The 23,609-nt window shown below is 36.4% G+C and overlaps 1 protein-coding gene across 1 annotated transcript in view; it reads right to left on the bottom strand.

Moving 5' to 3' along the window:
• The window catches only part of LOC139717980 (uncharacterized), a 93,903-nt gene that overhangs the window by 60,007 nt on the left and 10,287 nt on the right, over positions 1-23,609 (bottom strand). Inside the window, exons 8-12 of the mRNA XM_071629464.1 lie at positions 22,654-22,853; positions 21,501-21,811; positions 20,146-20,199; positions 18,094-18,383; positions 16,888-17,608 (exon numbers count right to left, since the gene is read on the bottom strand). Coding sequence (XP_071485565.1) covers positions 16,888-17,608; positions 18,094-18,383; positions 20,146-20,199; positions 21,501-21,811; positions 22,654-22,853 — 1,576 coding nt within the window. The remainder of the gene's footprint in view (positions 1-16,887; positions 17,609-18,093; positions 18,384-20,145; positions 20,200-21,500; positions 21,812-22,653; positions 22,854-23,609) is intronic.

The following is a 23,609-nucleotide window of genomic DNA, read 5'->3' as shown; positions in this document are numbered from 1 at the left end:
GTTGAATTTCCTTTATATTTTCTTTGTATTGTTGTCCACTCATACGTCATATCCTCTAGTAGTCTCCTCATCCAGCGGTTCCAACACCAAAACTTTAAAAATTCATAACTTTTGCATCGATTGTCCGATTTTCCTCAAACTTTCACTGATGTGTTCTACTAATGTTGCTGCTTTCACTCAATCCACATTGCTCTTTGGGTTTACCTTCCCTTTAATGACATACAGCAATTACAGTCCTCAGTATGAAAGGAACAGATAAATGTGGACTGAGTGAAAGCTGCACATTTAATAGGAGAACACATCAGTGAAAGTTTGAGGAAAATCGGACAATCGCTGCAAAAGTTATTATTTTTTAAAGTTTTGTTGTTGGAACCGCTGGATGAGGAGACTACTAGAGTTCATGACATCATGTGTGGACAATTAACAAGTTGAGGACCGTTTGATTTTTCTACAACATGCATTTCCCATAGACGCTTGTCCGAGTATACTCGGGACTCGTCCTCAACGGGTTAACAGAAAATATCAAAGGAATTCCACAAAAATTAATTTTTCATGAAAATTACATATTCCATCAACTTGATACTGACATATGTCACGGGTAGCAATTATTCCCCTGCTTTCTGAAAGCAGTTAGTCAAGTTCTCTTTCATTATGCTAGAAATGATAATTTTTGTGGAATTCCCTTTATATTTTCTTTATATTGTTGTCCGCGCATCACATGGCATAACCTCTAGTACTTGTCAGCCTGTCAGCTCCAATTCCTGCAAAATTTTATGCTGTGAAAACATCTTACTTTGCAGTGTCGGCATGTGATACATTTTGGGCAGAGGCATAGAAAATGAAATAAGCAACACTAACAAGAAACGAAAACAGGGATAAAGTTACCTAATAACACAGGTGTCACATGACTGTGGGGCGGCTATTCTGAGATTCAAGTCAGCTGACTCACTGGTAGGCCCTATATAGAGAGTCATAACTTTACTTTTGTGTGTTCAAATGATAAATCTAAATTTAGTTTCATTATGCAATTAATGCTTTCAATGCTTTCATCAAATGAAAATATTTATGGAGTATATTCATTTCTTTCAAAATGATGATCAATGAATGTGGCAAAAATATTGACTTTTGTAACAATGACATCTGAGATGATTTATGTCAGTGCCAGGTATTCCTTCTATCTTGCTCTGTGTTTGTCATAGCTTTACAGACTTTTAAAGGGATAATATAGTTTTGATTGAGATGGGGATTTTGGTTGCAACTTTTTGTGAGATAATTAGAAAGCACTTACATATGAAATGAAAGAGCATATGATTCTACTAGGAATTAAAAGTTTATTTGATGAATATCGGTTTTGAAAAGGCTGAGATATCCAAAAACAAAGAGGGCCTAACAAAAGATGGGACCCACCTTTTGTTTGGACCACTTTGTTTTTCTTTGTTTGTGGATACCTCAGCCATTTCAAAACCAATTACATTCATCAAATATACTTTAAATCCTCTTTAAAATGTATGTTCCTTAATATCTTATATAGGAGGTTTCTAATTCTCGTGCAAAAAGTTACAACCTAAATCCCCTTTTCAGCCAAAACTATACTATCCTTTTAAGTTTTTATTTCCTGACCATGTAATGGTAATGTTTACATGACAGTGGAAAGCAAAAAGCATCTTGACTAAATAATGGTTTCTCAATAGACTAAAGTGTTCCTTAATGTGCAATTTCAGTTTTGTAAAAATGTTTTCGATTTGTTTGGATTTCAAGGCTGCTGGGATCTTGACTTTACCTGCCAGTCAAGAACAAAACATATTGCAGTTCTAAGTCAAGCAGACATGATTTTTGTCTTTTAGGAGCATTCCAATATCTATTTCCTGGTCAAGAACTATTTGAACACACAAGATGGTCCATTTCCTGTCAAATGCATTCAATTGCATTTTTGTTTTGTGCTTCGGAAGATTTATAGACTTGCATTATACTACATTTATCCTTGGAAGCACTGGGACTTTTAAGAAAGCCTTTTAGACATCTCACATTATTCTAGGCAGAATTTAGATTTAATTGCAGTCCTGTTCAAAAGCTAGATACACACATTATATAAATACATAAATATATATACACACACATACACATATACATGCAACCTATGGACAATAGCTTTTTCTGGAAAGTCCTCTGCTTTCAAAATGGATAAATAAATAGGATAAAACACATCTCTTGTGGAGATTGCATTGGGTTCTGTAATGGAGAGAGAAAAAAAATACCTTGTGGGAAATTTAGATGCTCTCAAAAATGTCCATATTTTTGTTTACTGCAGCTTCTAGAAAAATGTACATGTAGATAAGGTAGAATAATACTCCCTCAGGTAAGTGTTGCAACTTAAAACCAAAAATTCAATCTTGTCATTCTTCTACTGCATTACCAGTGGCCAATGTATCCCTTCCATGTGCCAAATGAACCGAGAAAGACTGAAAATAAGCAACATTAACTGCTTGAAAATTTGCCAATCACTCTCCTTTGCACACAATATAATGCCATGAAGTTCAAGTTTTAAAGTAAATGAGAAAAAGCCAAGCATATCATAATTTAACTTATGACAATCCATTGTTTGCCATTGATAATTGCCTACACGTCATTGTCTATGTGGACCTTTACAAATTATTATTATTATTATCATTATTATTATCATCATCATTATTATCATTATTATTATTATTATTATTATTATTATTATTATTATTATTATTATTATTATTATTATTATTATTATTATTATCATTATTATTATTATCATTATCATCATTATTATTGTTATTATCATTATTGTTATTATTATTATTATCATTATTACTATTATTATTATTTTTTTTAAAATAAGAACTGGGCATGGTCTGAGGAGTCAAGCATGCAAACAAGGCACATTTAAAGTTAAAGTAAAAGATGCCAAGGGAGGTTTCTACTGTGCTAGCTGTCCAAATCTGAACAAATACAAGTTACTGCTGGGGAAAAAAAGAACCCTTTCCTCATAAGGCCTCTGCCTTTTAAGGTTGGCGAGCGACATTGCGATAACAATCAAATGTTTGCTTACTCTATCCCCATACCTGGAAGATGACGCTCACAGATGGAATAGCAAAACAAAATTGCTGAGTTAAACGACATTTCAGGTAAAAGCACTTTCTGAGCACTGCTAGCTGCAGCTATCATGTGAAAGGACATGTGATGTTTTTCGTTCCTTGAGATGGAATTCATTTCAAGCTATATGTACTTGGGTGACAAATTGGCAACAACCTAAATCAGCCCCAATCCTGTTGGGTCAAATAGCCGATTTAAAGGGCATACTCACTTTATATCTTTGAAACTTTTGCTACACAAAACACATTTGCCTTGTTTTCAATCATTCTTTTGACGTGCACACAAGATGTGGCAGAATAAAACAGCATGTTACCAGATTGGTCTAACCCTAGTTATGATATATGTAAAATACTTTTGAAGTTTTGATCACATCCGTACTATGCATTGTAGCAGTGCATGGTGACTGGTGACTGGATTCAAATGTTCTGACGACAATTGCATGTGAAAATAAACAACCACCGTAATCAATTTTCAGATAGATCAGACAAAACAGTCATGTTAAGTGGCAGTACATTGAGTATTTCCCATTAGACATACTGGTCAACAGATTGCACCATATTGATGTGAAGTAGCTCTTGGTCCTGAAGCCCTGGTCCAGAATGATTACAGGGTTATCTTTAAAAACCAAGGGACATTCATATGAATTAAGAGACTGCACTCTAAATGCAAACTTGATCTGCAACCTATCCACTGAGGAATAAATGAAAGGAGAAGATCTCCATCACAGCGGAACACTTTCCAAAGAGCAAAATTGCTTCACTTGAAGATGTCAATCACCCAACAATTACTTATAAAAGCCCAGGAATGTCACTTTATTCTGATTCCATTATGCACACACAAAAAACCCGAGCAGCCGGCTGATGGGGAAATGGTACCTTTACCAACTCAGCAAATATGCTTTGTATGGGTTCAAGCACATAAAAACACCAAAGAGAAGGAGAAGGAATAGAATCGCAGATGGAATTTGCAGGATAGAAAGGAATTCCGAAGTCTTGTCCAACTTTTCCACTCTCCGTATTCACTCCCCAATGAATTTCCATCAATCAAGATATGCCACTTATCTGTTGGACACTGTCTGTCCTGACCACTTACGGGAAACACAAAGTATCAGCAACTTTCTCATCACAGGATACAACAGAAAGTTGACATTAACAAAATGTCTTTGTTTCATGTGCTACCAAAAAATAATTTTTCTTCAGGGGAAGCATCCACCACATGCACAGCATATATGGGATCATCAAAACATGAAACACTGATTTGCAAGTGTTATTCACTTTTGTGTCATTTCATCTTTCGAATCAGACACATTTTTTTTCTCTCTTATGAATTACTATGGGGATGATGCCTAAAAAATGCTGAAAAAAATCAAAAGCAATTTTTTGAAAATACTTCCATCTGTTAGCTCGAATCAAACACTTCAGCACCATTTGAAATGTGGTACTGCTGTACACAGAAGCAGTTCCACAAAAAAAGCTTGCCAGAAAATTTCAAGTATTGTAAATAGTTACTGCTGCCTCAAAGTTTTCCATATTCAAGATATATTTAGTGATGTTACCTCTTTGAAAGCCATCCTTGTTTACTCACCATTGAAATACCAAATATCCAATCTGAAATTGACAATGCCTTCAGAGGTAGCAACAAAGTGAAATATCTTCTGAAATTTGTTTCATTTGATGTCATCATGTGGTTTCTTCAAATGAAAATCTGTCTAAGCAACACTAAACAAGAAAAGAAAAGATGATTATTTTTTCTAATGCCAAGAGATATAAAAAATGCTCTGCAAATGAAAGGAATTTCCTTTAAGACTTTACATTAATAACGTGATCTCAAACATGACCTAAAACTGTTCAAACTGTAAAGTGAAGAAAATGAGAAAGAGGAGCAATGACTGTAGGCAGACTTCAATCATAGTTTGTCCTCAAAGAATCAAAGGATAAAAGCCATCTTACCGAAAGTATTACTTATTACACCCATTCCTATCCCAGAGAATATACCCTCCCAGAAAAGGGTGGAGACTATATTTTTCTTCTTGTTGGTGGCTGCTTCAAACACCATCTTATCTTTCTCCAAGACGGTAGCAACTTGCTTTTGGGGAATTAGGCAACATAAGATGGATAAACTATGTTTTCTTTTACAAATTGTAACTTATCTCGGCCTTTAAATGTCTCACATGGGAAGTCTCAATATGCTTCATGTATAATTCTGTAGGATCTACAAAACAATCCCAAGATTTGACTCCCTGCTTCTTTCGAGGATGGCTGGAAACTCCGCAAGAGATTGGGGGACTTACCCCTCTCCTTCCCATATAATCCAGTCAACCTCTGACATGACGCTAACAAAAGATGGCAGTTTCCGCAGACAGGAAATGAGTGATGGGATTGCACAATTTATCTCTTAACTCACTTTGCTATGTCTATCTTTTTTTCTTCTACTCAGGAAGGACAGGATTCTTCACAATCATCTAGCAGTGGCATTGGGCTTTGCTCTGAGGTCACGTTCAAAATCTACAAATATCAATTAAAAGTCTCACAGCAAAGGACATAATTTATCTTGAAACATTTCACAGCTTGCCAAGAAAACTGTCATTACAACTGGTGTTTCTATGAATAAAAGTGAGAAAAGAACCCATTGAATAGCTCACAGAATTTAAAGGACAAGTTCACCTTCATAAACATAAGGATTGAGAGAATGCAACAATATTTGTAGAACACATCAGTGAAAGTTTGAGGAAAATTGGACAATCGATGCAAAAGTTATGAATTTTTAAAATTTTTGTGTTGGAACCGCTGGATGAGGAGACTACTACAGCTTGTGAGTCATATGCGTACAACAGTATAAAGAAAATGTAAAAGAAAATTCAACATATTTTCACTTTTTTCGCGTAATAAAAGAGCTCTTGACTTGCCTCTTTCTAAAGGCAGGGGGAATTATATTATCCATAACATTTGTCGGTAACGAGTCAGGGGAATGTGTACTTTTTTCAAAAGATGGCATTTTGTGAAATTCTCTTTATATTTTCCTTATATTGTTGTACGCATGTGACATCTAAGTTATTCGTACACTGGAGTAGTCTTCTCATCCAGCGGTTACTGCACAAAAACTTCAAAAATTCATAACTTTTGAACGGATTGTCTGATTTTCCTCAAACTTTCAATGATGTGTTCTACTAATATTGCTACATTCTCTCAATCCTTATGTTTATGAAGGTGAACTTGTCCTTTAACAGAAGATTGTATATTTTATGTAGGGCAAAGAACAGAGATGGTAATAGCAATGTCACTTATTTTCTAAGGTATATCTTAAATCTACTTCTCTTCCAGGAACATGAAACAAAAAGGACAAACCTCCCAATTTTGATAGAACACAAATGACATATATGCAACAGCCACTGCCTGACTCTTAATAACAGAAATTAACATTGCTCTCCTCACTGAATGGTACCTTGGCAACGAAAAATGTCTTGTTTGTTAGAGCAATGTACTAATAAGTATATTCTCTAAGCCATTTAGGATAACATATACATAGTTGTTATGTCTTACACTGTGTGGTTATGTTTGCTTAGGTTGTTTAATTTGAAAGTTTTAACAGGTGGTTTTTGCATTTGTTTTTCAGGCAAGTTCAAGACTGGAATGGACCTATCAAATCTGATGACATTCAGGGAGCAGCCTAGTCCACATGAAGCAACATTGTAGCTGGAGTTGGCAATTTCCTGCCTTGGACTAACTTTGCAAACATTGCAGTAACTACTGCCTCTGGAGTAGTTCAAAGAAGAACTTTTCTTGGTATATCGTATGCTCACAAGCCCCCCCACCACTTGGCATTGAAGTACATTTGTTGTGGTCTATTTCTTTGGTGTAATCCTTCATAAAAAATTCTGTGGTCCCATTTCAGCTGCATGCTGTCAACAGTTTACCTATAATCCTGGGACACTAAAAATTACCAAGAATAGGTTAATGACTGGACAAAGGTCTGTGTATGGAGATTAGGACCTGGTCTATCTAGCTGGAACCATGTCCAAGGTGGTCTGTCTCATTCATGAGCTATTCTCAGTGAATGGATACTTGATTCTGGGACCAAGCAGATGAACGACCACAACAATGAAAACATGTCTTGCCTTTAGGACCTGTGTGCTAGAACTTCAAGGAGGATCAAAGTCTTTTCTTGTGAATAGACAAATGGGAGAAGCTTAATAGGGAGCTGAAAAAAAGCTGGTTTTCATCCTACTGTCTGGTCCTGGATGGAACAAATGAGATAATTGGCTACTATAGAGGACTAGCACTGCATGTTCAGAGCATTATCAATCAAGAGAAGAACTGCAACCCTCCATATTCCTCAGAAGGGAGCTATCTGTAATGTTAACACAAACAAGTTGATAGCGTCCTCTTTCTTGCAAGTCAAAATACTCATATTTGGAATGATTTAAGACTACATTACATTAAAGTTAATCCCATAAATTTAAAAATTTTTGACTGGTTTATTTCTTGAAAACACATGAACATTGGAACCCCCTTAAAAACATGTATATCTTAGCCTAAACACAACATTATGATGAATTTAAGCTCATATCCTCCTACAAACCTTACAACCATCTGACACTGGCCATACAATCTTGTTCTCAGCCTTAGCTTCTTGCTCCCCTTGATACAGATCACAGACCCTCAAAGTTGCTCTCTTCAAAAAGTATTTGCCCCCTCAGTCTCATCGGCTTGATCCTCAGTTCCTACACGCACCACTCCCCTCCATACTCACTGGGTGTGTTGGGAGGGGAGGCGGGATTATGTCACTATCTGCCCCGCCTCTTTTCAAGGAAATCAGAAGGATTCTGTTCTTCCTCCGCAGCCTTCATGTGCTGGCTAATTCCTCTTAGTTGAACTTTGCTAAAAAACTAAATTCTAATCCTCCACCTAATAAAATTTTGGTGATCACATTATCAGGCGATTTTATGAATGCCAACAGAAGAAGAAAGGGGCTGCTAGAAAAGAGGCCTAAAAATAAATGTCAGTTCATGTTCCATTCATACTTCAAAAAGTTCCTCATACCCACACTAAGTACATGCATTATGGTACTCTTCTCATTCTAAAAATCTTACATAAAAAAAATAAAAAATAAAAAATCCCTTCTACACCAAACCATCCTGTCTACCTTCATGTCTGCCTTCTCTATGACTAGCTCAATCTTCTAATCTATGGACAATATTGAAAGCAGTAACCATGTTAATTTGTTTTGGTTGCATGAATGAGTACCTCTGATGTCAATAGATGTTATACTTTTTCTTCTTTGGTAAGACTGGAATGTGATCCATGCCAACACTCTTGCTATGAAACATATGTTCTACTTTGCATCAATTCATTGAGGGCAACATAATATCTTGTAAAAAAAGGGGGAGAAATAGTGGTCATTACAAACCATAAGATATGAAGGAGATCAAATCAAAATGTAGGCTACCTTGGTTGAGGTTCATTCATATTTTTCCCCACTCTTGTTTGACAATACATACTTGAGAGAACAGGAAGGTCACTTTTCATCAATGGAGGGTCAGTAGAGCCTGACAGTCAGTGGTCAAAACAGTGGAAATTCCTACGAAATTTGGTTAGTGGTTTTGATATCGGTGATGAAAAAGAGCAAATATTTGGGGTCTCTGATGGTTTGAATAGATAGTTTACATATCTAACCATTTGGCAAAAACAATCAACACACTTCCGGTGGCTATATAGGTCTTAATAAAAACAGAAAATGGGCTAAAGGCTTAAACTTATCAGATGTATACCATTGTACATTCTCTGTTGCAGATACGGGAAATACAGGTTGTACAACATGAAAGTTATTTGAAAAGACACAAAGATCATACAAAAATGCAAATTAATTGTAAATAATATGCATTGTATGACATATTGTGAGTTTTAACATATCTTAAAAAAAGAGATTAGCAAGAGGCGTAATGAATATTGTTCCTGTCGTGGCCGACGCCATCGGATGTAAATTCAGGAGTGACACCAGCATGCATAGATCTCTTTCTCTAAACTCCCTCTCTCTAATTGCATACATATTTGATAACAAGCAAATGAATAAATGAATGAATGAGTACATAAATCAGTCAATGCAGCCAAAATATATAGGACAAGTTTTCCAAGCATAGAATCAATAAGTGATTAAACAGTCAGTTTCTTATCAATCATGACAGTGTCAAATCTCTTGGATGAAAATAGAATGATGATGATCATTTTTTGGAAAGACTTTGGCAGAGTTAAAAATCATTTATCTGATCTGGACTACTTATCAGCTATTTCCTCTCTGGAACACATTCAAATAGTACTGGCCTGCCTACAGTCTGCAAAGAGATTTCCAAGATGTCACATCACTAATATTATCAATATAAATTAATGAAGAATAAATGAAATAAAAAGGAGGTCAGAAATGACAGAATCAGCCTACATTTTCGCAAATGCCTGAAAAATACAGGAAACTGCAAATTTGTTGACAGTCAGGCAGCAAAGTAAATTGATAATCCCACATATCACAGCAACACGTCCAGTGCATGGTTGTCACCATCAAACTTCTGGTGTCAATCTCATTAACGAATAATTCCATTTTGAAACCTAATCAGCACTCATTGATGTCATATGTCTGATTCAAGCTGTCACTGAGATGGGCCATGACAATGACATTGGAAAGAAAAAAAAAATGTCTGCCAATTTTTTTTTCTAGCTTGCAACAATTAGATTAGATGAAACTGTCATTATTTTTGCACTGAGTGTTTCTTTATCTTCATAATGATTACGCCCGAATGAATTTCCTTGACGTGTACAGAAACTAAACAAAAGTTTCATCACCTCTCCTTATTCACAGAGGAAGATACAACTAAAACACATAACTTTTGTGTAAGCATGTGAAAGTTTAGAAAATCACCTTCTTACTTTGGGTCCTATTTTAATTACATTTCTCTCTTCGATATTTCTCACAGTTTGAAGTCAACTTGAAATGGAGTATGAAATGCACTTTCATTATTTCTGAAGGCTAACTAAAGTATTCAACACATGTCTATTGCAAAGGACAAAGAAAGTTTAACTTTATGGCGACAAAAATAATCCTGAGAAGAAACAAAGCCACAGTTGATTTTTTTCCATTTTTTTTTTCAATCTCATATTTCAGAATAACATGCACTGGTGATGCAATACTAGCTTGTATTGGTCAAGGCCCTCTGGAGACAAATTTGTGCCGATTCATGACGCAGCTCAGAGAGGGGTGATTAAATCAATCTGAGCATCCCTAATCCTTGTAATCTACATGGCGATGTTTGGCACTTATCAATGTACGCAGCAATACTGAACATCAAACTCCTTGCTCTGCACATATATGTGTTCCCATTCTGCTAAAACTGTGCTTTCATGTTATAGATTAAATGGCATCATTTTTTTTCCCAAAGCAATAATTACAATATAGCACATACTCAATTTCTGTACATTTAATGTTTGAATATATTGTGACAAATGACAAAGATTGAGTAATCTGATCCTAACATGAAAATATCACTCAGGTCTTTGCTTTTCAGTTTCTTTACAATTGTCAAATAATATAAAAGCTACTTCAGTCTTACAGACCAGGGATAACTACTTTCTTAAAGTTATCTTTTCAAATTTAAAACTGCGAGGATCGACTTTATCAAATTGTGATTTCTCCTGTTCACATGTTGCATTTAAACTCTGGGGCTTGCTTATGTTAGGAATAAGAAATCCCCAAATGTGTACCTCAAAAAAATCTGAAAGTAAATCTACATTTAAAAGCATGTCATGTTTTAGTTCTTACTTGATCATCTTACAGCTGACTTGAGTCACACAATCTTGATGACTTTCAAAAAATTTGAGGAAAAGGATCTTGATTCTCTCATTCATCATTAAGATTAGTTTCATGTTCCATATTCTAATCGCATTCTCACATCATTCCTGAAGTGTTTTCACTAAAAACAAATGTCATGTTGAGCTAGTTTGACATGTCTTCACTGCTATTTATCTTGCTTTCCAAATCATTTCTAAGGCAAGGGACATAGATATGTGCTGAAGTCATTTGAAAATGTTAACTTGCTTTTTGAAGATTTCATGGATTTCATGGCAGGATGCTTAGGGAAGGGGGGCGCGGGGTTCCACTAAAACTGTTAATGGATGACACATATTATGATAACAAGCTGACTTCAAACTGCACGATAGAATAGGAGAGATTTAACAGAGCACATTTCTATTCTACAACATTCAAAATGAAGACATGATTTGGAAGAACATTCTTTATAAATATGGGCGTATTTCAAGAAGTTTAAAAGGTATTTCTGTTTTCTATTTACAGTAATAAAGATATACAGTGCACAGCATTTATTTTACAAGAAATTAACTGAAATATCATTCACATGAACAATAACTTCAAAAATATCATCTGATAAGGAAAATATGAAGTACAAATGCATACCTTCATTATGCGCATTATAGAGCTCAAATGTAATGCACTGAACACTCTTTTAGTGGTTCAGTTATGTTCCACTTACATTATTTCCAGAGATCTTATTTCAATGTGTATATTATTTTAAACACATCAAACATTGTCAAACGCTTAAATATGTTAATTTCTACCAAAATACACAGATTTTCTGAGAGTTCCCTCCCCAACCTTATGAGTTCAGGCTCTGAATAGAACAAACAACAATTTCACTGGCATGTACACAACTTGATTTATGTGCAACAATCTGGGGAGTCTTCAAAGTAGGCTTCTGTTGAGGGACTCCTAAAATTCAATTAGACTCCTCTCATCTGTGATGGCAGAATCCATCTTGGAAGACAAGATGGAGGGGAAGATGAAAGGGGAAAATGGAAGTCTGCTCCCTCGTTGTTTACAGAGACACAATTACTCTTTCAAAACAGAAGAAGAAGAAATCGTACTGCCATAGATAAATGTCTAAAAACTTGGTACAATCAATTACAAAACCTTCTTTAGTCTCTCTCCCAATTACTATTCCCATTTCTCCATTTCTCAATTGCTTTGTCACTGTTGACATAATGACAGTTTTAAAGGCAATGTAAGTTTTGATAGAAAAAGAATACTACTATTTAGGTATTACCTTTCATTTCATAGTGGCTCTGAAAAGGCTACAAAATGATAATGTAAATATTCAGTGATAGGTTTTTAATGAAATTACTCAAGGACCAAAATTTTTGTCATGAAATCATTTGAAAATTATCTTGCACACTACACATCATGAAAAACCCATGGTTCTCATAATTTCATTATCAAGGTTTAGAGTGAATGTTTACTGAAAGGTTTAAGAATACCCCCTCCCCCCCCTAAAAAAAAAAAAATATATATATATATATATATATACTGCTAATCTACTAAATTTCATCTAATATACATGTACACGTACATAAAGTTATTATCAGCCGATCAATTGTTGCGTATGTACTTTAACAAATCTAATCAGAAGACTTCATGATATCCTTATTTTGACCACAACCTTGACACATAAAGTATATGCTTGGTTAAAAAGCAGACAGAAACAAGCCCAAAAATGCAGGGGGGGGGGGGGGGGGGGTCAGAATGTCAAGGGTAATCATGTTATAATTTGCTCATCTTGTGCAACATACTACAAGTCACAGTTTATCAAATAATGTTTTCAATCCCCACCCTTAGATGAAAATATCTTCCACTCATAAAACCATGGCTCGCGTGCTCTTCTCAAGTAATCTTCTCCCACTATGTCTGGGAGAGGCAGTATCATTTAGACACCTGATATCTCCGTCCGAGTTTATATCACCTCTAATATTTACTTTGTTGAGGCCATTAATGAGGCCCCGCATTTGTACAGGTGTGCTATGCTTGTGAGCCATGCACACTTGTACCCATGTACAGGGTGCTTGCCCCACAGACGGAGGAGCGCTAAACTTTGCCCACACTTTTCTTTGGTGAACCTGCTCACATTGTTCATCCAACCATCATGATATCCCTTGTTAGGTCAGAAATAGATATTCTGAAATGACATTTCCAACAGAAAATTCTTGAAACCAATATATAACTTAATGCATATGCAGTCAGCAGGTAAATCAACAACATTTGCAACCACTTGGATTGATGTCTCTTCATGCATTCCTAAAAAGTCAAGGTTTAAATTAATTAACACTGAAATACTTGATACTGTTACAACCAGATTTTGGTCCAATTGTAAATATGAAGAAAGAAAAAAAAAGACACATCAAGGGAAGAAATGGATTCCCAGACAGAAACAAACAATTAGAATTCTACTCTGAGATGACCTTACTTATTATTCATCTATATTCATATTTTTTTTTTTAATTAGTCCATCGCATGATTTTTCTTCCAGTATGTCGTTGTGGGAAATATTCAAAATGATTTCTGACTTTCGGAATGCTGTTACAGTTTTCATTCCATGTGCAAACCCATTGTTGAAATGTAAAACTGAACTGGAGTAGAGGTGAAGATAATGAATTTGACTGAGAATCAAAGGCTTAAACCTTATGAGAAGATGGCTTTTTTTTTTTACTTCCAAGTGGTGCAGACTACAGCCAGCTTTATGCCAGCAGTCAGGAAGATGTTACTTGGCTTGAGCAAATCAATAGCTTGGCTAGCAAGAAATCATTGATTGCAACTCAGGTGTGTTTGGATACCGGGTACCTAATAAGTAGGAGCCAAACAGCCTTGAATTATCCATGGAATCATGTAGTTTACCTGCTCAAACGACTCACTACACTGCTCTTGTCAGATATTGATATGCAGTTTATGTTACTGAAATACATACATCTTAGAATATGAAATATGTGAAATATATGAAAGTTGGTGATCATGAAATACATACAGATACTACTATCACTACTATTTGAATACAAAAAAAAACAAAAACAAATCTCCCAACATCTTATTATGATAAGCTTGCAGAGGTAAATTAATAATGCAATGAATTCCAATCATCATATTTAATGTCTTCACTAATAATCTCACTGTCTTTACCATTTTCAAAGGAAAGGGATGTCTTTTGCTGTTACCGTCATAATAGCAGGGGACAGTAACTGGTTTTTTTCTTTTAGCACTGCACTTTGGAATGAAATGGTCCACAATAAAGCTCACCACTCCTATATATATGTAATTACCACACCCCATGGCACCTACAAGATCTATCAAATATTTTAGTTTCCTGGCAGCTAAGTTTACAATTCAAAGTCAACTAATAGTTTGTGTTCTCGTTCCAGGTAAACTTACAGTAGCTTCTCATTTGAGTATCTGCAATTTATAGCACTGTTTTTGTCTTGTCTATTCTTTGATACAAGTACTAATCCATTCAACCTCAAACCACCTCCTTTCAATAATACTCATAAGTCGATGTATGACACTCCAAAAACAAGTCATATCAGGTTAATACTTTCCACTATTATGCCTCTTGTGACAAAAAGGAATAAGATCCCTCTCATTCACAACAGTCAAGTGTCTTTCATTTCATGGCCTCAAAGAAAATAGCAAAGTAAAAGTAATACCTGCACAGATAAAGTCCCTTCTTACAGATGTATCTCGAGTGAAACTGAATGAAAAACAGCAAGATAGCACTATGTTTAAAATGCCCATTTCTAAAATATTAATCTAAATGATTTGTGTATGAAAGTAAGAGTGCTAAGAAAATAGCAAACCCTACACATATTAACGTTGCCTCATACACCAACTAATGATGGCCGATTCTATGACTAAAGGTTCACAAAGACAATATCCCCCCCAAAAAAAAAAAGAAAAAAGAAAAAGAAGGAAACTAAAACTAATCAGGTTGTCAGACATATGTACATACATTCATAAGCAGGATATAAAGTTCAAACATTGGCACAAATAAAAACACCCAAAATAGCAGAGCTTCTGTATGTTGTGCGCTAATATATCTATTTGCAATAGGAACCCATGGGGGAACCATGGAAACCCTTGGGTGGATAAATGTCAAGCGAAGAAGTGTCAGCATATGGTATGTTCCAAGTTGAGGAATGACTTGATTAAGTCTGTAGGCAAGACGTGGGAGTGTGTGTGTGTGTGTGTGTGTGTGTTGGGGGGGGGGGGGGTAGTGCAGAGAAATAAGGGGAGTGATTAATTCTAGGTTAATATTTGAAGAAGGATCACGAGGATTGATGCATTTGGTAATAATATTGGTGGATACAAGTGAGGCTCATTCCAGGGTATTAAAAGATAGACACTGTATTAGGCACAGAATGAGCAGCTCTGCGATCATTCTGCAATTATAGATGAATGATACTCGTCTGGGAGGACCGGGTCCTCCTATGACTGAATCAAGAGCCTTCAATTCACTTGTCTTTGCATTTAATGTCAATGTTTTCTGGAATTTCTTGGCACTTTTAAAAAAAAGTCTTTGGGTTTCACATTGGTCTTGTTCAGTTTAACATGGAATGTTAACAATTGTTAGGATTTGACTGTGCAGAAATTTAGTGGAAATGAGTCATACTAGTTATCTAAACTATAGTAATAACAATAATAATAATAAGGTCTTATTTATCCAGGGTAGCCTCTTCAGTGTTGCCACTGCTCTACCAGAGGGCCCTGCCATTATTATTACCCTAGTGTTGCCAAGTACCTATTTATACACCTGGGTCAAGAGAGACATTGTGGGTAAAAACATCTAGTCCAAAGACGTAAGCACTGGGCAGGAATCGAACTTGGGTCCTCTGCTTGGGAGTAGGGAGTCTTATCCACTATGCCACAGCACCCAAGTGTTTTCTACTTCTGAAAGAGTCTTGGTTGCTTTGGGAATGCAAAAGATGTATTCTACAAGAGCACAAATGCCAAGTAAAGGAGCAATAAAATATCCCTCAGGTAAACTGTCATTGTAATGACAACATGTGCAATGATGATAGTAAGTCATTCAGAAAAAAAAAATGAACAAAAAGGCCTGCATTAGGAATCCAAACAACTGGCAAAGATACTGGCACAATATCTAGCGTCCATGACCATGATACTGGCACAATCAGATAGCATCCGTGACTACAACAGGACCATAGATAGTTACGGTTCTGGACCAGAACTTTGAATGCTGCCCTCTACTGTTGAAAAGCAGGAAAAGCAGCAGAAGTTCTCAGTGAAAATGTTGACACCATGAAACTCTAGGACCACACACACATACTCGGTAAAATGTGAATAAAACACAAAACAGGCATACAATCTGAATCATGTCAAGTTATAGTGAATAAGATGACAGAATTAGCCTGTACATTTTTTTTTTAATAAAAAAGATCTTCTTGATAACCCTCCCCATTAAAAAACTCGCAAATGATACCAATTTTTACCAAGTGAAAAATGAGAAGGCTCTGGCAGAATAGGAATGAAAGTGTGAATTGTTACAAAACAGATCATCACACTGAAGACAATAAAATCAATATTTAATTGCAAAAGTAAAAAACTCACTGACATGATGTAATTTCACAGTGTAATGTAATATTCCAAATACTAGGAAAACAAGGAGGAAAATGGGAGTCTGCATCTTTTGTTATAAGGAAAAAGTCTGGTTGATCTTGTATTCCTTCTCACAAAACAATTTTTTCACTATTTAGAGGATCTACAGAAGAAAGGAGAGCAACATGTAATTAATCATGAATCAATCAGAGCTGGATAAGAATGTATCTCACCAAATGGCATCATCTACTTAGGTATAGTAAAAGCAACATACAATGTAACTTCAGGGAGATTGATTCATATTGATAACACAGGTGTACGTAAACAATGACTTACTTTCCAAGAGAAGACCTCTGTCGCCTGTTGTCATAGATGGTTCTGTATCCCGCTCCTCCATTGGGCAGGGCATCTTCTGCAGGACCCCGGGCAGCCTTTCGGTGTCTGTCGCTGAACGTTGGATACTGGACGGCTGGTTTGGGCTGGCTCAGGAGACGCTCACTGGCCACTATCCCCGCCTGTTCTTGAGGTTGCTGTGGTTGCGACTCCTGTTGAAGCTGCTGTGGCTGCACATGTTGCACAACAGGAGAATGTTGTTGCTGCAGAAGTGGTTGCTGTGGTTGAGCAGCCTGCACAATGGGTGACTGTTGCTGTTGCAGCAAGGGTTGCTGTTGCGGTTGCTGATAATGATGGGGTGCTACCTGTGATCCTGGGATTGTCTCTGTCTGGGTGATCTCTCTCACGCCTACCCTCTGATGCGTAATGGTTGGTTCCTGGCCGGCATTGGAAACTAATGCTCTCTGGGGCATAGCCTGGACTGTTCCATATGACAATGGGGGTGAGACCTGCTGGACAGTTGTGTATGCAGCAGATGGGGTAGGCGGTTGTTGCACCATGCCATATGAGACATGAGGTTGAGGTACCTGGGTCATTCCATAAGAAGGCGGAGATGTGTGAGCTGTTCCATAGTTGGGTGGAGGGGTAATCACCTCTTGGAGGGACTGTTGATGATATTGTTGGCTTGGCACACCGGTGACTGGCACTTGTTGTGGAGAGCTCGCTGTGTAGGAGAAATACGATCACAAGAAGCACAGGTCAATCATCAAATGTAAATTACATGTGTCATAAGATGAGAATTTGATTCATCACACAAAAGTGATCCCAATCATTATTTCTTTGGGACGAATTCAACCAAATAAGTAAAGTGGCTGTTATGGGATCTATCTATCTATTGCTGATCTCAGCTCAGTTTAACTTTTGACTCAGTTTTATTTTGGAGATAATGGGAATTATCAGATTCTAAGTTGAAAAAAGCAAAAGAAAAATATGTTATTTTGATCCACTATTTTGCTTTATACGTTGCTTTGATTGGACTACTCTGGAGAGTGAATATTGCTATAGGAAGGGTTTGCTAAGTACACATCTTCATAAGAAGATACAATATGGACCAATAATGTCTAGTTAAAGCATTATGAGCCCAACAACATTGTGTAAAGGTGCTAAATATTCATTATTGTGATAATGAAGGCATTCAGCCTCTTGTACCTTGATATGTGCTGCTTGTTGGGAGCTGTGCCTTGTGGTCCATGCCCACTGGGGTCTCAATAGGCACCACCTGGATTGGGCCCACCTCCACAGGATGCAAGCGCACCTCTGTGATGGGCTCCTCAACCACATGCTGGGCACGGGGAGGGGCCGGCAGGACTTGGGGCTCCGAGTAGGGCATAACACGGGGCTGGACCGGGGCTGGCGGCCTTGGCAGTGGTGTCTCTACTGTAGGGGGTGCTGCATTGATCTCCCGGGCATACTTAGGCACAAACGGCCTTTCCACAACTCTGTGCAGGGTGAAAGCAATGAGAACACATCATGTCCACATCATGTGAAGTATTTTAGGGTGCTATAAATGGCAGAAAACTACATCAAATACAGCATCAATTTGGAAGGGAATCAAAATTAATTTGTTGGCCCTGTTTAGGACAAGCGGATTTTACTATAAAACACATTTCCCATAGACACCTGTCTGAGTATACTAAGAACTAGTCTTCAACGTGTTGAAATGTATGGCTGAATTTTATAACGTAATGATGGCAGGATCTATTGCAAAGTCAGCATCAATGCGTATATGCAAGCAAATTTATGCAAGGTGTCATCAATATTAATGTCCATGAAGAGATTCAAATCTCTCATCAAAGTGAAAATCATCATATCTAAGAGATTATGCAATAAATACCAATCCAAGGAAACTATGCAGAAAATCTGGGTAGACTTGTGAATTTGACAGTATTTCCATCGTGAAGATAACCACATCATAAGGTTTCCAACCGGGGTAAATCATATTTATCCAATATTTTGTATAAGAGCTTCTAACCATTAGGTGTTTGAATATCAATTACATTTCAAATGTCATGTTACACGAATCATGCAGCATTTGAATTAATGCAAAGAACATGTTATGTGGAGGAATTACATGACATGAGTAACTATCATCACCAAAAACAACTATATTAATCAAACAACAAAAAAGCAATATACTGTTAAAAGAGGGATATTAATGACATGAATCCATTATTGGTTTCATATCCAGTGAGACGAGATACAATGAAAATACTATTTTTTCTTCTTAATGTTCCACTTGTTGATGTCAATTCAATTCAAATAATTCTATTTCCATGTAAAGGAATACAAGGTCATAAACATAATGGTTACATGAATGACATGTCCAAATATTCCCCTCGGTAATTTGCAGTAGAAACCAACTTGCACAATGAACACAAAATTACATGCTTTCAAAAAAAGCACATCAATTATTTAAATTTGACAAAAGAAAAGCTAAATTTTCTGTGCTTTTGGCATTAAATGGATTGCGAATAATTCCATTACACTTAAATTATTACTGTGCAAACAACACACGCAAGGAAAACAAAAGTAAAAAACAACAACAATGGAACTACTGCCAAAAAAAAAAATGAACAAACCACTACCACTATAAACACAAAGCAAAACAACTCCATGCCTTTGTGAACAGAAATGACTTGACTCTCTCTATTTTCATCTCAGGAATGATCATTTTTATAAAGCAAATCTAATTTTACCTACTGTCAACTTTAGGTAATTGATTTCTCCTTCTAGACATAGATTCCTCAAACACACGCAAACAAAGAGAGGCTAGAATTGCTAGAGAAGCAACCTGCCTACACCAATTTCTAAGATTCTATTTCCTAGACATGTAATACTAACAGTACTCGCAGGGTCAAACCAAATTCACCAACTTGATCACATGACAAAGACATATGGTAATTACTATGTCTGCTCCCATGGTAACTATGAAATGGACAGATTTGTAGTTTGTACAACTATTTGATACATAGTGTATTTACAGTAAACTCCAATATCACACTTCAAGCACCAAAAAAAAAAAAAAAAAAAGAAAAAAGAAAAAAAAAGATTAGGTTATTGTAGTAAAACAAATTGCAACCCTTTACAAATGAAAATGGCAAACTATGTCCTAGGGGTAGGCATGAATTAGGGGGATTTTATGTTAATGAATGAATTGTGAGGGATGAACAGAGACACATGAAACTTGGTGCAAAGACCTACGGAGTTGGAAAATGCTCCTCTAAAAGATCATCAATTTTCATTGTTGGTGGAGGACTATGAAATAAAAAGTCATTACAATAGCAGGATACTATTAGAAAGAATACAAGGACTTTGTGAAAAGAACAGAAAGACACAGAGAATGCACAAGAATATATAAATGAAGCAGACATTGACTAACATACTGTATGGACCATATATTTTGCATGGTTTTCATTTTTGCAAAATATTGCAACATGCAAAAATATTAACTCTGATCCTGACATGAATGTATGAATTTGACCACTCACAAAATTACCTGATAATCATGAATTGCAAGAAATGAGACAAGCTAAATATATATTTTTAAGGTATATCTTTATATATATAGTTGGTTTTTTTTTTTTCAATTGCATGATGACAATAACATGAATGTGATTTTAGAGCTGAGTCAACTTGCAATTGCAGCCATGTTATGAAATAATAGCCCTCATTTGCATGACATCTCTACATTGCAAATGAACAGAACTGTTCTGAAGTTCAAATTTTGAAGAGTTCCAAGGAACATTACATTGGTATCACATGTGTCAGGTAAGCTGTCAAATCAAACTGCCTCCCATTTCAGGAGACAAAAATAAAAATCATTTGACAGATTCTTATTTTCTTTCAATTTCATCACTTTCTTAGCTCTGAGAATTCATTATGTAAATGCGATACCATGACCAAAATAAATGTTCATGGTTGTGATTTTGCATTGCAACAACTCTTCTTTATTCTGGCACACTGATCACCATAACCAAACAAGGACTACTATCTTGTTGTTTTATAGAGATTTGCTTTCTGAGGCAAAAAAAGCATAGGTAAAGTGAATGGTAGTAAGAAGCATTAATTATTTCAGCACAGGGTAAGGCAATGAAATAACACAAAAGCTTTATGTGATATAAAAGATATAGATAGTAAACAAGCACGGTCAGTGGCAAACGATACTGACATAATCTTTTCAAAGCCACATATGAAACTACTACAAGTTTAAAGAGAAACATTTCTTTCATAGATATCTATCAAATATGATACAACAACACCAAATATGTGTTTTTATTCTTTGACTAATAAAAAAAGTCCTACAAAGTGAAAGACACTCTAAATCAATGTAGAAGCTAAATGACAAAAATGAAATCATCACAGTCTAACTATCTTGACATACAAATGACTAAAAAACTATAACATTCCATCCTGGTAAATGCCTGAATTAAAGAAAAAGAAAGAACAGAAGACAATACAACATTTTTGTTTTGTGAAATTTGATGAAAACACCATCAAACAATATTTCTGTGGGTACAAACATATTGTTGATCTTCATCCCTAAAAGCCAAACATACCTCTTTTTTCTCCTTGCCTCCTCAGCGCCCCTAAGGTCTACCTCAATGGGGGCAACCTCAACCGGCTGTTGGTTGCTACCTTCTCTCCTCCACTGGACACTGGTGGTGGTGGTGGTAGTTGTGGAGTATGGAGCTCCAGTCATCATGGCTGGTATTGGGCCAGTGGTGATGGATGTTGTACTGGTCGGAGTCAACTGTGGAATCTGGAGGGTCCAGGGTTCCGCCTCCATCCTTTTGGGAGTGGTCTTAACCTGGGGACTCTTTCCCATCCAAGGTTCACTCTCTAGATACTCCAACTGTGTCAGTGCATCCTGAAGGAAAAGACAAAGAGACAGACAAATAGATAGATAGATGGATAGATAAATAAATAGATAGATGGATAGATAGATAGGTAGACAGGTAGATAGATAGATAAATAGATAGACAGGTGGATAGACAGATAGATAGACAGATAGATAGATAAATAGATAGATGGATAGATAGATAGATAGATGGATAGATAAATAAATACATAGATGGATAGACAGATAGATAGACAGGTAGATAGATAGATAGATAGATAGATAGATGGATAGATAGATAGATAGACAGGTAGGTAGATAGATAGATAGATAGATAGATGGATAGATAGATGGATAGATAGATAGACAGGTAGACAGATAGATAAATAGACAGATAGAAAGATAGATAAATAGATAGATAGACAGATAGCTAGATAGAGAGGGGGAGAGAGGGAAAGGGAGGGATTCAAACGCTCCTCTTCAGACATGACACTAATGCTTTGTCAATCTTGCTTATCACAGAGAATTGATCGTAGATGTTAATGCAAAGTTGCTGATTTCACACTATCAGTCTTACATGGAATAGCAAACTTCTAAGCCACCACCCTAAAGATTAATCTTATCATATCTGTATCATGGAGAAAAAGGGTGTATTTGCATAATCTGTGCAGTACAGAGGGTATATTCAAAATTTTGTGATTTGAGAAGCATAAAGTTGTGATGGAAGCAATATGGTATATCCTGGCAAAAATTAATTTGGCAATGTTTAATACATCATTGTGAGTTTTTCTGATATTCACAAAAGTAAATGAAATAAACAGGGAGAAAACATTTCTTGCCCTGGAAAAAAACAAACATATTGCGAGGCTTACATCATCCAGTGCTGTTGGAGTCCTAGCCTGTTGTGTGTACAAGTGCACTGCAGGTGTAGGAGTAGGCACAACTGGTTCTGCCCTTGATGGGGGCGGGGCATACATCTCTGGGCCACTGTCATCAGCTGGCAAAGAAGAGTTGTCAAATGTGTCACTGTCCTGTCTCCTCATGGGGGACAAGGGGTGGGGCTCATCCGGTCCTGTCAGAGAGAGAAATATAAAAAAAAAATACAAAGAAAAAAAGACAGGAGGACAAGAGAAAGAGAGAGACAAAAGACAGAGACATCATGAGAAACGGACAAAGGATGATATACATATTTATATACTGTAAAACGAGGAATGTTCACATGCACAGAGACTCCAACCCCAAGCACCTTCTGATCTGGAGATTCTCCCGCCTGAAACCCCTAGCAAACGGGAGACTCCAAGTTGATGTGTGCGAAGCGCGAAGTTCCTAGGGTTCTTGATGCTCTCTGGTGCTATTAAAGGCTTTTTTTTAGCAATAAGTAAGCAATAAGTAAGAAATCCTTTCCAACGGGAGACACAGAGCCAGGGCGGGAGAAATTAAATCTCAAGTGGGAGAACGGGAGATTTTGCAAAAATTGGCGGGAGATCTCCCGTCGAAAACGGGAGAGTTGGAGTCTCTGCATGCATTTTAATTTCGCGAATTCTGCAAGTGCCAAGATTCACATAATGAAAATGCACACGAAAGTTCTTGTCTACACTATAAGCATTAAATGCCAGTGGCAATTTGCCAGAATTTCATGCCACGAAAAAGCCATCGGCTCCAATTCGTGAAAATTTCATGCCGCAAATATATCATGTTTTATAGTACATGGTATATTGTATACATATAATGGGGTAGAGAGAAATATGTTTCATCATATCTTTATTTTTCCCTATGATGTTAGTCCCAGGTACCAATCAAAATCAACATTTTGATTATATCAAAACAT

The sequence above is a fragment of the Diadema antillarum genome, unplaced genomic scaffold (genome assembly GCF_040938485.1).
Source record: "Diadema antillarum isolate AM-2024a unplaced genomic scaffold, OU_Dant_1.0 scf00000086, whole genome shotgun sequence".
NCBI classification, from domain to species: Eukaryota; Metazoa; Echinodermata; class Echinoidea; order Diadematoida; family Diadematidae; genus Diadema; species Diadema antillarum.
This window is presented reverse-complemented; position numbering and strand designations above follow the sequence as displayed.